Raw genomic sequence first — 18,814 nt, 5'->3', positions numbered from 1 at the left:
GATGCTGTAAAGAGCAATATTGCATAGGAACCTGGAATGTTAGGTCCATGAAGCAAGGCAAATTGGAAGTGGTCAAACAGGAGATAAAAAGAGTGAACATTCATGTTTCAGGAATCAGTGAAATAAAATGGACTGGAATGGGTGAATTTAACTCAGATGATCATTATATCTACTACTGTGGCCAGGAATCCCTTAGAAGAAATGGTGTAACCATCATAGTCAACAAAAGAGTCGGAAATGCTGTACTTGGATGCAGTCTCAAAAACAACAGAATGATCTGTTCGTTTCCAAGGCAAACCATTCAGTATCACAGCAATCCAAGTCTATACCCCGACCAGTAATGCAAAGAAGCTGAAGTTGAATGGTTCTATAAAGACCTACAAGACGTTCTAGAACTAACACCCAAAAAAGATGTCCTTTCCATTATACGGGACTGGAATGCAAAAGTAGGAAGTCAAGAGATACCTGGAATAACAGGCAAATTGGGCCTTGGTGTACAAAATGAAACAGGACAAAGACTAACAGAGTTTTGCCAAGAGAACACACTGGGCATAGCAAACACCCTCTTCCTACAACACAAGAGAAGACTCTACACATGGACATCACCAGATGGTCAATACCAAAATCAGATTGATTATATTCATAGCAGCCAAAGATGGACAAGCTCTATACAGTCAGCAAAAGCAAGACCGGGAACTGACCGGGAACTAACTGTGGCTCAGATCATGAACTCCTTCTTGCCAAATTCAGACTTAAACTGAAGAAAGCAGGGAAAACCACTACACGATTCAGGTATGACCTAAATGAAATCCCTTACGACTATAAAGTGGAAGTGACAAATAGATTCAAGGGATAAGATCTGATAGACAGAGTGCCTGAAGAACTATGGACAGAGGTTCCTGACATTGTATAGAGGCAGTGATCAAGACCATAGCCAAGAGAAAGAAATGCAAAAATGTAAAATGGTTGCCTGAGGAGGCCTTACAAATAGCTGAGAAAAGAAGAGAAGCAAAAGGCAAAGGAGAAAAGGAAAGATATATCCATTTGAATGCAGAGTTCCAAAGAATACCAAGGAGAGATAAGAAAGCCTTCCTCTGTGACTAATGCAAAGAAATAGAGGAAACCAATAGAATGAGAAAGACTAGAGATCTCTTCAAGAAAATTAGAGATATCAAGGGAACATTTCATGCAAAGATGGGCACAATAAAGGACAGAAATGGTATGGACCTAACAGAAGCAGAAGATATTAAGAAGAGGTGGCAAGAATACATAGAAGACCTATACTAAAAAGATCTTCGTGACTCAGATAACCACGATGGTGTGATCACTCACCGAGAGCCAGACATCCTGGAATGTGAAGTCAAGTGAGCCTTAGGAAGCATCTCTACTAACAAAGCCAGTGGAGGTGATAGAATTCCAGTTGATCTAGCTCAAATCCTAAAAGATGACGCTGTGAAAGTGCTGCACTCAATATGGCAGCAAATTTGGAAAACTCAACAGTGGACACAGGACTGGAAAATGTCAGTTTTCATTCCAATCCTAAAGAAAGGCAATGCCAAAAAATGTTCAAACTACCACACGATTGCATTCATCCCACACACTAGCAAAGTAATGCTCAAAATTCTCCAAGCCAGGCTTCAACAGTATGTGAACCGTGAACTTCCAGATATTCAAGCTGGATTTAGAAAAGGCAGAGTAACCATAGATCAAATTGCCAACATCCGTTGGATCATCAAAAAAGCAAGACGATTTCAGAAAAAAACATCTACTTCTGCTTTATTGACTATGCCGAACCCTTTGACTCTGTGGTTCACAACAAACTGTGGAAAATCCTTAAAGAGATGGGAGTACCAGACCACCTGATCTGCCTCCTGACAAATCCGGATGCAGGTCAAGAAGCAACTGTTAGAACTGGAGACGGAACAACAAACTGGTTCAAAATCAGGAAAGGAGTGCATCAAGGCTGTATGTTATCACCCTGCTTATTTAACTTGTATGCAGAGTACATCATGGGAAATTCTGGGCTAGATGAAGCACAAGCTGGAATCAAGATTGCCCGAAGAAATATCAATAACTTCAGATATACAGATGTCACCACACTGATGGCAGAAAGTGAAGAAGAACTAAAGAGCCTCTTGATGAAAGTGAAAGAGGAGAGTGAAAAAGTTGGCTTAAAGCTCAACATTCAGAAAACAAAGATCATGGCATCTGGTCCCATCACTTCATGGCAAATAGACGGGGAAACAATGGAAATAGTGACAGACTTTATTTTTGGGGGCTCCGAAAATCACTGCAGATGGTGACTACAGCCATGAAATTAAGAGACACTTGCTCCTTGGAAGAAAAGCTCTGACAAATCTAGACAACATAGTAAAAAGCAGAGACATTACTTTCCCGCCAAAGTTTCCTCTAGTCAAAGCTATGGTTTTACCAGTAGTCATCTATGGATGTGAAAGTTGGACTATAAGGAAAGCTGATTTCTAAAGAATTGATGCTTTTGAACTTGGTGTTGGATGAGACTCTTGAGAGTCCCTTGGACTGCAAGGAGATTCAACCAGTCAATCCTAAAGGAAGTCAGTCCTGAATATTTATTGAAACTGAAATTCTGATACTTTAGCCACCTGATGAAAGAACTGACTCATTGGAAAAACTCTGATTCTGGGAAAGATTGAAGGCAGGAGGAGAAGGAGACGACAGAGGATGAGATGGTTGGATGGCATCACCGACTTGATGGCCATGAGTTTGAGTAAGCTCTGGGAGTTTGTGATGGACAGAGAGATCTGGCATGCTGCAGCCATGGAGTTGCAAAGAGTCCGGCATGACTGAGCGACTGTAGTGAACTGACCAAAAGTGTCTGATGAACTGGATGTGCAGCGTCACAGAAAGAGAAGAGCCAGATAGGACTCTGGGTGATATACATAGAAACTGAAGTATATGATCAACAGTTTTACATGGATAAGGTCTCCTACAGAGCAGATTTTATATTTTTAGGAAATTAGATTTTGAGGAAAAGATTTATTTGAATTATGTTGAATTTGAGGCCTCTAAAGCGAAGGTATTAGGATAGCTAATGTGGTATTCAGGGATAAAGTGACCAAGCTGCTACAGATTTAAATTCAAGAGTCATCAATATGTAGATGCTACAGAAGTCTATATGATTGGATGACATTATTTGGGGAATAATTCAAGAAAAGTCTAAGGTCTGAAAATCAAGATACATCACAATTTAGTGAATGGAGAGATGAAGAAATGGTGAAGGAGTAAAAATGTAGTTTCCTTTAGCTAAAGAAAGAGCTTGTTTTGAAGGACTTGTCAATTGTGCTAAATGCTACAAAGATTTGAGCAAATGGACATACGAGAGTTATACTTGGGCTTCTGCCGTATGAAGGACAAGAGTAATTTTGTGATGTAACAAAGATAAAAATCTTTTTAGAGTGAGTTTTAAAGATCCTGAAAGAAGAGAAAAGACAGACTGTGAATATAGACAATTCTTTCAGGGAGTTTTTCATTCAACGGAGTGAAATATGAGAGTTGTAACTGGAGGGAAACATTAGATCTAAATAGGTTTTCAGGTTTTGGTTGCTTGAGTTGATTTTATTTTCTGATAGAAAATATAGTCTGTTTTTGAGGATAGGGGAATTATGTACCAGATAACATAAAAATATAGAGAAGAGGAGAAATTGTTACTAGTGCAATGTCTCAGTGAGCAAGGAGGGGCAGGATTCAGGGCACACATAGACAGGTGGCTGTAAGCATGACATGGAGAGTTCATTCACGGTAACCTGACAGGAGCCAGGTTTATGGAGATTATTGCCTGTAGTACTGGGTAGGTTAGTAGATCTGATAGAAGGAAAACATGCAAACTGTTTTCTGATTGGTCTTATTTAATTCATTCAAGAAGCAAGAATATCTGACGCATATAAAGAAATTGGAAGAAGTATTAAAAAAATTGTGGCAAGAGGAAAACTGTAAATTCATCTTTGTTGTTGTTGTTTAGTCACTAAGTCATGTCTGCCTCTTTGAGGCCCCATGGACTACAGCATGCCAGGCCTTCCTGTCCTTCACCATCTCCCAGAGTTTGCTCAAACTCATACCCATTGAGTCAGTGATGCTATCTAACCATCTCAGCCTCTGCCGCACCCTTCTCCTCTTGCCCTCAATCTTTCCCAGCATCAGGGTCTTTGCCAATGAGTCAGCTCTTTGCATCAGGTGACCAAAGTACTGGAGCTTCAGCTTCAGCATCAGTCCTTTCAATGTATAGTCACGGTTGATTTCCTTTAGGATTGACTGGTTTGGTCTCCTTGTATCCAAGGGACTCTCAAGTGTTTTCTTCAGCACCACAGTTTGAAAGTATTAATTCTTTGGAGCTCATCCTCCTTTATGGTCCAACTCTCACATCCCTACATGACTATTGGAAAAACCATAGCTTTGATTATACAGGCCTTTGTCAGAAAAATACATATTTAGCAGGATATATATAATTGCTTAAGTTATTTGAGTTTCTCTTGAATAAACTAATATGTTCTACTTCTTTTAGAATTTGATACTGAGTTTGGGATAGTGCAATTAGTAATCTCTCAATATATTGACATATTGGGTAAACAATAACAAAAATAAAATCTATTAAATGTTATAATTGCCTGATGAGACTCCTCCTTATATGTGGAATCCAAGAGATTTAATGGAAATGACTGCAAGTGAAAATAAAAATATGAACATTGAAAGTCCTGAGCCAATATGAACAATTCCATAACTTTTACCATACTAAGTAGTTAAACTATGGGCACATTTCATGTACTAAACACAGTTTTTAAAGAAAGTAAATAGAGATTAGTTCATAAATAAATTAAATAAAGCAGCATCTTGTTCTCTAAAGTGACAATTTATTGCACCTTGAATGAGGCTGAATGTATACCAACTTAAGGTGGCACTTATCCTGTTAACATACTAAAAGTTAATATAGTACTAGTTGCTTGTTACTGTAATTTAGCAACATTAAGTCAAAATATGATAAAAGGGAATGCAGAAAAAAATACAGAGAAATGGAGATAAGAGTCCTTATCAAGGTAAGCCTGAAGCTCAATTCACCTATGAAATATTCATATAAATGAGTCAATAAATTTATTTTAAGTCTTAGGAAAAAATTGAACTATTTTTTTGATAGTTTGAAGTAATCTATCATATGCTATAGGTAACTAATACACTGACTCATGCATGTATAAATAAAAATTTCAGAAAATTACTTTATTGTATTATTTTTGATCATTGATTAAAAGCAATGCCAGTTTCTTTGTGTGTTACCCTCTCTGTAGGCTAAGGTATAAGGTCTCATTATGAACCTTTTTGTGCAAAAGGAAATCGTTAATATGAACACACTGTGTAAGACAACTTTTATGTATCAAAATAAGCACATGTACAATAACAAAAGAATGTGAAATAACCAAAGGGACTTAAAACCACCCACTCTTCAGTAACAAGGATTTATGTTGTTAGCTGCAGCTGCTAACACAAATTAACTTCAGATTAAAAGGAAACAAGGACTGAGTTAATAAAATCTAAATTTAATTTCCATTGTCTGCAGTTAACAATTGTACTAAATTTGAATTTTGTGGATCCTAATCTTTGTATATGTTTGCATAAGAATTGAGGGGAAAAACAAGAAAGATTCAATGAATAAACCATGTATACATCGGTTTCTGGACTTCAATTATGTAGATAATGTAAGACAAAACGTGAAATAGGAAGCTGAGGCAAAGTTTCCGATCAATGCACAAAACATGCAGTTGCTTTGTTGTTGCTTAAACTGTGAACTCTGGAGACAGCAGAACCATTTGAACTCATTAGATATATTAATAAATAAGCATCTCCCTGAATTTGACTCTTTTGGAAATAGAATCATCTTGCAAGCAATTAATAAAAAAGAGTCCCATTTTGGTATATTGATCAGGTACAATGAATTCTCACATTTAATGCACAGAACAAGCAGAAATAGAATATTTTAGGTAAACTGGGAAATGCACAGTGATCATTGCAATGTGTAGTGAATGATGTCATTGTTGGGTAATTAAATGGGCTGAGAAATGAAGACAAATAATATTCGTGAACTTAACAAAATTTTATTAACCCAGTTCTATGTGTCAGGGAATTTACTAAGAATTTGGGAATACTCTAATAAACAAAGATAAAATAGACCTGATTCTTAGATTTGAGATGTTCACAATGTAGTATCGGTGAAAAATATTACAAGAAAATATAAGTGGTATATTTAAGACTATGAGAGTATACGTGATGAACATTATCCTAAGGTCTACATAGAGTACAGAAGATAAGGAGCTATAAAATATGCCTGAGAAGTTGAGAAAGGTTTCAAAGATGTTGTGACTTTTGAAATAGTTTTTGAAAGAAAATAATTGTGAAGCAGCAGAAAATGAGAAAAAATCTTTAAGAGATGAAAGAATTATAAAACTATTGAGAGGACATGGTCTACTTGAGGGTCTTGTGGCTAAAAGTGTGATATACATTTTTCAGAGGATTAAGCTGAGAGCAGACCATATATTATAAACAAAAGCCACATAACAACAGCAAAATTCTGTAAAGCAATTATCCTTCAATAAAAAATAAATTAAAAAAAGAGAAAGCCACAAGGGGGAAAAAAAGCCACATATGCCCTACATGAAGTTTATTTCTCCGTCAGGATGTGTGTATGTATATGAGTGAGTGTATGTGTGTATGCCCATGAGAGGAATTCTTGATAGAACCATGATATAAATCAAACTGTTATACACAACGATGCTTCTTGAATTTAATTTACATTAGAATCACATAGGTCAGTGGTTCTCAAACATTAGCATGCATGAAAATCATCTAGAAGGCCTGATTAAACCCAGGACACTGGGCCACAGTTTCTAATTCATGGAGGGCCCAGATATTTGGTCAAACATTATTCTGTGTGATTTTGTGAGGCTGTCGTTGTATAAGATTACCATTTAAACTGTGATACTGAGTAAAGAAGATTGTTCTCATTATGTGAGTGGGCTTTGTCCAATCAGTTGAAGACCTGAATAAAACCAAAGGCTGACTTTCCCTCTAATAAGAGAGAATTCTCTTGCCTGGTGACCTTTGAGGCACTGGTTCTTCCTGGTTCTGGCAAGAAGGTGTGACCTAGGAAAGGGGATCTGAGGATTTTAGACTTGCCAGCCTCCATAAATGCATGAGCCAACATTAACCAATCCTCATAATAAACATCCCTTTTGGTTCTGATGGAGAAGGAAATGACAACCCACTCCAGTAAGCTTGCCTGGGAAATCCCATGGAGAGAGGAGCCTGGTGTACTACAGTCAAAGGGGTCACAAGAATCAGACTTGACTTAGCGACTAAAGAACAATATGAAAACCCCAGAGTTCCCAAATATTAACTTTTATATTCAGCATTTGCATAGACTTACTTAACATACTTGGTTGCCTTATGACCATCAGAATTCTTTCATGTCCACCTGTCTTTAGTTTGCTTCCTGAAATGTGTGGCCTCAGTGATTCTCAACTTATTGTGACACTAGAACATTATTTCAGTGGGTTAATTCTACTTTATTAAAATTTAATGGGGATAAATAGCATACTTACTTAATACATTATTGGGCCTCCCTTGTGGCTCAGCTGATAAAGAATCCGCCTGCAATGCAGGAGACCTGGGTTCAATCCCTGGGTTGGGAAGATCCCCTGGAGAAGGGATAGGTCTTTCCAGATTTAAAGCAGAGAACTAAGTTGAACCCTCCTGGACTTCTGACCTACAGAAATCATTTGACTATTTGTTATTCTGTTACATCAACAGAAAAGTAATAGAAGTTACCAAATAGTTCTATTATGGATTACATTGTTAGCTGTAACAGAAATGTTCCACAGGTATTTATCAAGAATGTCCTCTTCCCTGAGAACTGTGATAGTTGATAACGAGATACCACTTTCTATTCCCCTGACCAAGGACATATATATTGAACTTATTTGATTCTTAGTGTTTTATTTAAGATGGTGAAAATAATCTTATGTCACAGAATGAATTTTCAAAATAATAAAATAAATATCAACCAATTCAAATAGCTGACGAGTACTTGGGTTCAATGAGAGCTACCCCGGGCCAGAGGTCAGGGGCGGCAGCCGAGAGAAGCTATTGCGAGTCAGAGGTAAGGGGCAGCGGCTGTGCTTCGTTGGAGCAGCGGTGAAGGTAAGAGAAACTCAGGTAAGATGGTGGGCACTGAGAGGGAGGATCAGGGGGCAGACAGGCTGAAACTACAGTCACGGACAACTAGCCAATCTGATCACATGGACCACAGCCTTGTCTAACTCAATGAAACTAAGCCATTCTGTGCGGGGTCACCCAAGACGGACGGGTCATGGTGGAGAGGTTTGACAGAATGTGGTCCACTGGAGAAGGGAGTGGCAAATGACTTCAGTATTCTTGCCTTGAGAACCCCATGAACAGCATGAAAAGGCAAAAAGATAGGACACTGAAAGATGAACTCCCCAGGTCGGTAAGTGTCCAATATGCTACTGGAGATAGTGGAGAAATAATTACAGAAAGAAGGAAGGGACGGGGCAAAAGCAAAAACAACACCCAGTTGTGAATGGGACTGGTGATAGAAGCAAGATTCGATGCTGTTAAGAGCAATATTGCATAGGAACCTGGAATGTTAGGTCCATGAATCAGGGCAAATTGGAAGTGGTCAAACAGGTGATGAGAAGAGTGAACATCGATATTCTAGGAATCAACGAACTAAGATGGACTGGAATGGGTGAATTTAACTCAGATGACCATTATATCTACTACTGTGGGCAGGAATCCCTTAGAAGAAATGGAGTAGCCATCACGGTCAACAAAGAGTCCGAAATGCAGTACTTGGATGCAATCTCAAAAACGACAGAATGATCTCTGTTCATTACCAAGGCAAACTATTCAATATCATGGTAATTCAAGTCTATGCCCTGACCAGTAACACCGAAGAAGCTGAAGTTGAACAATTCTATGAAAACCTACAAGACCTTCTAGAACTAACACCCAAAAAAGATGTCCTTTTCATTATAGGGGACTGGAATACAAAAGTAGGAAGTCAAGAAACACCTATAATAACAGGCAGATTTGGCCTTGTTGTACAGAATGAAGCAGGGCAAAGGTGAATAGAGTTCTGCCAAGGGAATGCACTGGTCTTAGCAAACACTCGTTTCCAACAACACAAGAGAAGACTCTACACATGGACATCACCAGATGGTCAACACCAAAATCAGACTGATTATATTCTTTGCAGCCAAAGATGGAGAAGCTCTATAAAGTCAGCAAAAACAAGACTGGGAGCGGGCTGTGGATCAGATCATGAAATCCTTATTGCCAAATTCAGACTGAAATTTAAGGAAGCGGAGAAAACCACTAGACCATTCAGGTATGATCTAAATCAAATACCTTATGACTATACAGTAGAAGTGAGAAATAGATTTAAAGGACTAGATCTGATAGATAGAACATCTGATGAACTATGGATGGAGGTTCGTGACACTGTACAGGAGACAGGAATTAAGAACCTCCCCAAGAAAAAGAAATGCAAAAAAGCAAAAGGGCTGTCTGAGGAGGCCTTACAAATAGCTGTGAAAAGATGGGAAGCACAGGGCAAAGGAGAAAAGGAAAGATATACCCATTTGAATGCAGAGTTCCAAAGAATAGCAAGGAGAGATAAGAGAGCCTTCCACAGTGATCAATGCAAAGAAATAGAGGAAAACGATAGAATGGGAAAGACTAGAGATCTTTTCAAGCAAATTAGAGATACCAAGGGAATATTTCATGCAAAGATGGACTCAATAAAGGACAGAAATGGTAGGGACCTAACAGAAGCAGAAGATATTAAGAAGAGGTGGCAAGAATACACCGAAGAATTGTAGAAAAAAGTTCTTCATGACCAAGAAAATCACGATGGTGTGATCACTCACCTAGAGCCAGATATCCTGGAATGTGAAGTCAAGTGGGCCTTGGGAAGCATCTCTACTAACAAAGCTAGTGGAGGTGATGGAATTCCAGTTGAGCTACTTTGAATCCTCAAAGATGACTCTGTGAAAGTGCTGCGCTCAATATGCCAGCAAATCTGGAAAACTCAGCAGTGGCCACAGGACTGGAAAATGTCAGTTTTCATTCCAATCCCAAAGAAAGGCAATGCCAAAGAATGCTCAAACTACCACACAATTGCACTCATCTCACATGCTAGTAAAGTAGTGCTCAAAATTCTCCAAGCCAGGCTTCAGCAATACATGAACCGTGAACTTCCAGATATTCAAGCTGGTTTTAGAAACGACAGAGGAACCAGAGATCAAATTGCCAACATCCGATGGAACATCAAAAAAGCAAGAGAGTTCCAGAAAAACATCTATTTCTGCTTTATTGACTATGCCAAAGCCTTTGACTGTGTGGATCACAATAAACTGTGGAAAATCCTGGAAGAAATGGGAATACCAGACCACCTGATCTGCCTCTTGAGAAATCCGTATGCAGGTCAGGAAGCAACAGTTAGAACTGGACATGGAACAACAGACTGGTTCCAAATAGGAAAAGGAGTACGTCAAGGCTGTATATTGTCACCCTGCTTATTTAACTTATATGCAGAGTACATCATGAGAAATGCTGGGCTGGAAGAAACACAAGCTGGAATCCAGATTGCTGGGAGAAATATCAATAACCTCAGATAGGCACATGACACCATACTTTTGGCATAAAGTGAAGAAGAACTAAAGAGCCTCTTGATGAAAGGGAAAGAGGAGAGTGAAAATGTTGGCTTAAAGCTCAACATTCAGAAAACTAAGATCATGGCATCCGGTCCCATCACTTCATGGCAGATAGATGCGGAAACAGTGGCTTACTTTATTTTTCTGGGCTCCAAAATCACTGCAGATGGTAATTGCAGCCATGAAATTAAAAGACGCTTATTCCTTGGAAGGAAAGTTATGACCAACCTAGAGAGCATATTAAAAAGCAGAGACATTATTATACCAACAAAGGTCCATCTAGTCAAGGCTATTGTTTTTCCAGTGGTCATGTATGGATGTAAGAGTTGGACTATAAAGAAAAGTGAGCACCGAGGAATTGATGCTTTTGAACTGTTGTGTTGGAGAAGACTCTTGAGTCCCTTGGACAGCAAGGAGATCCAACCAGTCCATCCTAAAGGAGATCAGTCCTGGGGGTTCATTGGAAGGACTGATGTTGAAGCTGAAACTCCAATACTTTGGCCACCTGATGCGAAGTGCTGACTCATTTGAAAAGACCCTGATGCTGTGAAAGATTGAGGGCAGGAGGAGAAGGGGACGACAGAGGATGAGATGGCTGGATGGCATCATCGACTCGATGGACATGGGTTTGGGTGGACTCAGCGAGTTGGTGATGGACAGGGAGGCCTGGTGTCTTGCAGTTCATGGGTTGCAAAGAGTCGGACACGACTGAGTGACTGAACTGAACTGAACTTGGGTTCAATTAACATCAGCTGACGTAGAATGAACACAGATCTAGGAGCCAAAATATTCAGATTTGTATGAGTCTCCTCTCTCTCTCTCTTTTTTTTTTTTTATAAAGCAAGAATAATATCTGTTTTCTCCATTTCACAGGGATTTTTCTTGGAATGACATGGCCATAAAGCACAACATACCAGTGCAAATAGCTGCTACTTATGTTTTACTATAGCAGTAAATTGTTACCGAAGCTGAAGCTCCTATACTTTTGGCCTCCTCTTTGATGTCAAGAGCCAACTCACTGGAAAAGACTCTGATGCTGGGAACGATTGAGGTCACAAGGAATTGGGGTGACAGGATGAGATGTTTAGATAGCACCACCGACTCAGTGGACATGAATTTGAGCAAACTCTGTGAGATAGTAGAGGACAGGATTAAATAGTTGGATGGCATCACTGATTTAATGGACATGAGTTTGGGAAAGCTCTGGGAGATGGTGAGGGACTGGGAAGCCTGGTGTGTTGCAGTCCATGGAATCACAAACAGTCGGACACAACTTAGGGACGGAACAACAACAAGTAAAAGATAACTATAGATCAGACACAAGATTCCTGCCTTCCTTGCATGACTGGGCAAGTGAATAACCACTGTGTTCTAAAAACCACAGGATGAAAGGAAGGCAGATCAAACGCCATGTAATTAACAATTGCATTGCATCTGAGCTCCACTTGCGTGCTCAAAGGATGCTCAGCTGTGGCACCCTCAACCTTCTCATGGTCCTATTCACCTGAAGCATAAGACCTGTTCACCTGAAGAAAGGGGAAACATTTTTGGAGTGTTTTTTCTTTTGCACAAAGGTGTTTTACTCCTATTCTCTCTTAAATCAGGTGTATTGCTTCATCTGCCCAAGGAAGAACCTTTCTTTTGCTTCCACAAGCCCCTAGGTAGTGGGTAGACTATTTTAAAGCATTAACTTCTAATTATAATTCTATAGAGCAACAGTCTCCTCAAAATTTTTACATTAAGATTTTTAAAAATTTGATTTCTGCTCTTGAAAGACAATGTCAAGAGAATGAGGAGATATGACAATGTTTGGGACAAAATATATGCAAAAGACACACCTGATAAATTAGCCAAGAATTCTTCAAATTAAATGTTAAGAAAACAAACAGCATGATTAAAAAAATGGGCCAAAGATCTTAATAAATACTTCACCAAAGAAAACATGCACATGGCCTAACCCTATGAAAAGATGCCCCACATATATATCATCAGAAAAAATGCAAGTTAAGACAATACGCCACTATGTATCTATTGGAGTGGTGCAAATCCAGGGGATAATGACAACATCAAATGCTAGTTAGGATGTGGAACAGCGGAAATTCTTATTCATTCATATCTGGTGGGTATTCAAAATGGCACAGGCACTTCATAAGACATTATTAATTTCTTACAAAATTAAACATACTCTTACCATATGATCCAGGGATTGCAAAGTTTGGTATTTACCCAAAGGAGTTGAAAACATCTGTCCACTTAAAAACCTACACATGTATATTTATAGCAGCATTATTTCATCATTGTGAAAATTTAGAGACAACCAAGGTGTTTTTCAGTAGATGAATGGGTAAACAAACAGGTGCAGGCTGACAATTTCATATTATTGAGTGCAAAAAGAAATGCTCTATCAAGACAGGAATAGACATAGAAGATTTGAACAGACTTCAATCTATATTACTAAGTGAAAGAAGCCAACCTAAAAGTCCACATTCCTTATAATTCCAACTACATGATGTTCTGGAAAAGGCAAAACTATGGAGTCAATAAAAAGATAAGTGGTTACCAGGGATAGAGATGGGGAGAGATGAACAGATGGAGCACAGAACATTTTAGTGCAGTCAAAATACTCTATATGATATCATGTTAGTGGGTATATGCCATTATGCATTTGTCCAAAACCACAGAATAATAAGAGTTAACCCTACAACAAACTATGGACATTGGTTGATCATGATGTGTCAATGTAGGCTCATCAGCTGTAACAAATGCATCACTCTGGTGGAGGATATTGATAGTGGAGGAAGCTAAGCATGTATAGGTGCAGAAGATACACAGGAAACTGTTGTCCATTTCTCTGAATTTTGATGAACCTAAAATTCACTAAAAAAAAGTACAGGCTTTTAAAAAATCCTGTTGAAAAAGTATCCAAAATGAAATATGCCAGGAAATGCTTTGATGACAAAGCTCCTGTCAATGCTTACAAACAATCGTATGTGGAAGAGCTCCCATCTCTATTTAATAGGCACTTAGGCCAAGCCATCAGTAAGTGAATGTGCACTTTTCTAAACACAGTCTCCCAGTATGGCTATAAAATCTTAACTAGGGCTCCTTCTTTCTACATACCTGTTTATGATGAGGATTAAATTATATTTTAGTAATGCTCATTGAGGTGTCTCTAAGGCTTCTTTATTACTGTCTATAAAATTCAGGATATTACAGTTTACTGTACTGTTTTACTTAGTAGATGTGTATTAACTCATTTCCCATAAGAAATACTAGCACTTAGTTAAAAAAAAAAAAAAAAAGGAAAGTAAGAAAGTAAGTACATACCTAAGATGCTACTTAAGTAAAAATTAACATTTCCTTTGGTTTCCTTTGGTAATGATTGCAAATAATATAATTTTCATGATACACTTGAACTCATGTATATTTACAAAGTAGCTTTGTCTTAATAGAAATATTATTTGGGTTGAGATGAGATTCAACTGAACTAAAGTTTCTGATCAAAATACCTCTGGAGTTGAATTTGATGTTATTTTAAAATAAGTCCTTTTTGTTTCTGACAAGTAAATATTCTCTCCAGGGATTCTTCCCTTCCATCTTCTATTCATGGAGCCTGATCGTAAGAATAACTATATAATATTTTTGGAAACTTTTCAATGTCTCCATAGCATCTACTTCAATTTATCAATCCATTTATTCCTCTATTTTAGAACTAATTTTAAATGAGGCTTTATCATGTGGCAGTTATTTTATTGTTCTTGGTAAGTAAGCACTTGCAATTCTAGAACTATTCTGGCCATTTTGAAAATGAAAATTAACCAGAATGATAACAAATGAATCTACTCATGTATTATTTATAATACTCATTTAAAAGTAATTAGTGAATCCTTATTTTCAAGGAGAAATATTACATTGAAACTATGATCTAAATGGAAACTACTTGAGTTGATTTTTCAGATGCAACACATGAAAAATTCAGGTAGAATAGAAAAGACTGGAGCAGCTTTATTGTTTTGTGACACAAGACATTATAAAACTGCATAAATCACAATGAGCTATCACCTCACATCTAATAGAATGATCATGATCAAAAAAGTATGGAATATTAAATATTGGTAACAATATAGAATAACTAGGACACTCTTATAGTGCTGCTGTGAATGTAAAATGTAGTCACTTTGGAAAACAGTCTGGCAATTCATCAAAGATGTAAACATAGTTTCATGTGATTCTGCAATCCCACTCCTAGGTATATACCCAAGAGAAATGAAAAGTCATTCACACAAAAACATCCATATCAATGCTTGTAACAACATTCTTCAAATTAGGCAAAAAGTGGAAACAACCCAAATGTCTATCAAGTGGTGAATGAATACATAAAATACAGTATATTCAAATAATGGAAAGTTTTTTAGCAGTAAGGCAGAATGAAACACTGATACACCCTACAAATGAACTTTGAAAATAACACACTAAGTAAAATAAGCCAGTCACAGAGTACTATATGTTATATGATTGTTTTACATGAGATGCCAATTAAAGTAAAAACTATTGTTATAGACTGAATGTATTTTTCTCCCCCAAATTCAGAGTGAAACACTCACGAGGGAGATTAGAGGTCCCAGAGAGATCCCTTGCTCTTGCACCATGTGAGAACACTGCTAGAAGACACCATCTATGAACCAGAAAGTGTCTTCTCACCAGACACTAAATCTGCTGGCCCCTTGATCTTGGACTTCAAGCCTCCAGAAGTGTGAGAAATAAATGTTTGTTGTTTAAAGCATTAGGTTTATGATATACTATTACAGCAGCCTAAACAGACTAAGACGTCCATAAAAATAGACAATAGAGGAGTGACTCCTTGGACTGAGGCATGGGCAAGAGGGATTGGAGCGTGATAACTAAGGGACACAGGATTTCTTTCTGAAGTAGTCAATGTATTCTAAAATCCACTATGACAATTGATGGATAACTGAATATACTAACAGTCATTAGACTATACACTATAAAAAGGTAAATCATAGGGTATGTAAAGTATTTCTAAATGAAGATTGAATATGTTTTTAAAAAATTTCTTACATCTTCTGAGGGCAGAAGAAAGAGAGAGTGTAATTTCACTTTATACAAGAGAGTTCCAGAAAAACATCTACTTCTGCTTTATTGACTATGCCAAAACCTTTGACTGTGTGGATCACAATAAACTGTGAGAATTCTGAAGAGGTGGGAATACTAGACCACCTGACCTCCCGCTTGAGAAATCTGTATCCAGGTTAGGAAGCAACAGTTAGAACTGGACATGGAACAACAGACTGGTTCCAAATAGGAAAACGAGTACATCAAGGCTGTATATTGTCACCCTGCTTATTTAACTTATAGGCAGAGTACACTATGAGAAACGCTGGGCTGGATAAAGCACAAGCTGTAATCAAGATTACCAGGAGGAATATCAATAACCTCAGATATGCAGATGACACCACCATTATGGCAGAAAGTGAAGAAGAACTAAAGAGCCTCTTGATGAAAGTGAAAGAGGAGAGTGAAAAAGTTGGCTTAAAGCTCAACATTCAGAAAACTAAGATCATGACATCCGGTCCCATCACTTCATGGCAAATAGATGGGGAAACAGTGGAAATAGTGGCAGACTTTATTTTTTGGGCTCCAAAATCACTGCAGATGGTGATTGCAGCCATGAAATTAAAAGACGCTTACTCCTTGGAAGGAAAGTTATGACCAACCTAGACAGCATATTCAAAATCAGAGACATTACTTTGCCAACAAAGGTCTGTCTAGTCAAGGCTATGGTTTTTCCAGTAGTCATGTATGGCTGTGAGAGTTGGATTATAAAGAAAGCTGAACAGAAGAATTGATGCTTTTGAGCTGTGGTGTTGAAAAAGACTCTTGAGAGTCCCTTGGACTGCAAGGAGATCCAACTGGTCCATCCTAAAACAAATCGGTCCTGAATATTCATTGGAAGGACTGATGCTGAAGCTGAAACTCCAATACTTTGGCCACCTGATGTGAAGAGCTGACACATTTGAAAAGACCCTGATGCTAGGAAAGATTGAAGGCAGGAGGAGAAGGGGATGACAGAGGATGAGATGGTTGGATGGCATCACCGACTCAATGGACATGAGTTTGGGTAAACTCCAGGACGTGGTGATGGACAGGGAGGCCTGGTGTGCTGTGGTCCATGAGGTCGCAAAGAGTCAGATACAACTGAGCAACTGAACTGAACTGAATACTATTTTCCAATATGAAGTATTCCTACATTTTAATATTCATAGCTCTCTTATGAACATATTGAAATCTTTAAAAAGGCATTGTAAGTTGGGTTTCCCAGGTGTTACTAGTGGTAAGGAAACCACCTGCCAATGCAGGATATGCAACAGACACAGGTTCGATCTGTGTGTGGGGAAGATCCCCAGAGAAGGAGATGACAACCCACTCCAGTATTCTTGCCTGGGAAATCCCATGGAGAGGAACCTGGCAGGCTACAGTTCATGGGGTCACAAAGAGTCAGACACGACTGAGTGCACAAACATACATATGATATATACAATACTGGGCTTCCCTGGTGGCTCAGATGGTAAAGAATCTGCCTGAAATGCAGGAGACTCTCTACAATTCAGGAGAGGCAGTTTCAATCCCTGAGTCAGGAAGATCCCCTGGAGAAGGAAATGACATCCCACTTCAGTCTTCTTACTTGGAAAATTCCTTGGACTGAGGAGTCTGGCGGGCTATAGTCCATGGGGTCACAAAAAGTCAGACACGATGGATCAACTAATGCTTTCACTTTCATTTTTCATGTATAATATTAAACTTGGGGCAGTTTGTACCTTTGGATTCTTTCTCAACATGTAAATACGTACTTCATTTTCTTGAGAGCAGATCATTTTTCCTAGAGCTTTATTCTAATTTCATTTGAAAACATTTATGCACATCTCTTTGAACTTTGAGAAAATTGTTTATATTTATACTTTTTTTATAATGTAGTTATTTAGCACAATGCAATGTTCTGGATGAGGATCAAACAATGGCCTTCCTCAGTTGTATGGTGGTGTACATTTTTGAAAATGACTTAGACCTGCCTGTTGAAATACCAAGAGTTATTCTTTTACTGTAAAATTTCTAAGAGTCAATTGAAGCTTGAAGAAAGGTGTTGTATTGATAAAATCATTGAAGTAAATGTTAAATTTTCTTCTCTTTACTTTCCTAACTGCTTCATTGTATATGAAGTATTTTTCTTCTACTTAAGGAAGGCATAAACACATGACAAAGCAAGTCTCACAATTAAGAAGAGAATTAGATATTTTGACTAAGTGATGCGGACTAAGCACTCTGTGACATCAATTTTCTACCATTATGCAGAGATGACAGTAAAGGAAAAGGTATAAGATTTACTAATCTCATCTGACAACGAGTAATTGTGTCTAATACTTCCGTGCACTCTGGTAGGCCTGGCATAAAAAAATAAAAAATCATGAAAGCCCTGCTCTGGAGAAAATCTCAGCATAAATCTTCATGTTTAAGTGACATCTTTCTTATGGTACATAAAGTAAAGAAGTTTACCATTTTCTGAAGCAGCAACTGTAATGTTGTACCACGGAGTTTCTTCTCTATCAAGAACCTTGGTAGTCCTAATGGTTCCAGTGTTGGCATCAATGTTAAAAAATCTATCCTCTTCAGCATTGTAGTCAATGAAGTATCTAAAAAAAAAAAGGATAAATCTTCTTTTACCTGCTGCTATAATAAAGAAAACTGAACCAAGGGAGGTATTAAATCTATTACACTCAAATATTGAAATGTGCATTTTTACTTTCTGTATTTGGCCCTCTATTTTGCCCATCCGTTTTATATTTGCATAGACTGATATTAATTATTTTCCTGTCCGTCCTTAATTAATATTTAACTAATAATTCAAAAAGTTAAAAAAAAACTTTAAACTTCATGAGTAGAACAGGAGGTAGTAGATGGCAAAACTGCAGTAATTAATAAGGGAAAGATTAAAAACACTGTCTCTGTGAAGTTCATAGTATATTGGAAAAAAAGTGAACCTTTAA

General features: G+C 37.9%; 1 protein-coding gene across 3 annotated transcripts in view; it reads right to left on the bottom strand.

Moving 5' to 3' along the window:
- The window catches only part of CDH18 (cadherin 18), a 647,409-nt gene that overhangs the window by 60,495 nt on the left and 568,100 nt on the right, over positions 1-18,814 (bottom strand). For all 3 annotated transcript variants that reach the window (XM_081524342.1, XM_081524344.1, XM_081524343.1), the window contains one exon: positions 18,324-18,460. In XM_081524342.1, coding sequence (XP_081380468.1) covers positions 18,324-18,460 — 137 coding nt within the window. The remainder of the gene's footprint in view (positions 1-18,323; positions 18,461-18,814) is intronic.

The sequence above is a fragment of the Giraffa tippelskirchi genome, chromosome 8, assembly GCF_054371585.1.
Source record: "Giraffa tippelskirchi isolate mGirTip1 chromosome 8, T2T-mGirTip1v1.2.pri, whole genome shotgun sequence".
In the NCBI taxonomy this organism is placed as follows: Eukaryota; Metazoa; Chordata; class Mammalia; order Artiodactyla; family Giraffidae; genus Giraffa; species Giraffa tippelskirchi.
The sequence above is the reverse complement of the archived record's forward strand: the minus strand, read 5'-3'. Positions and strand labels throughout refer to the sequence as shown.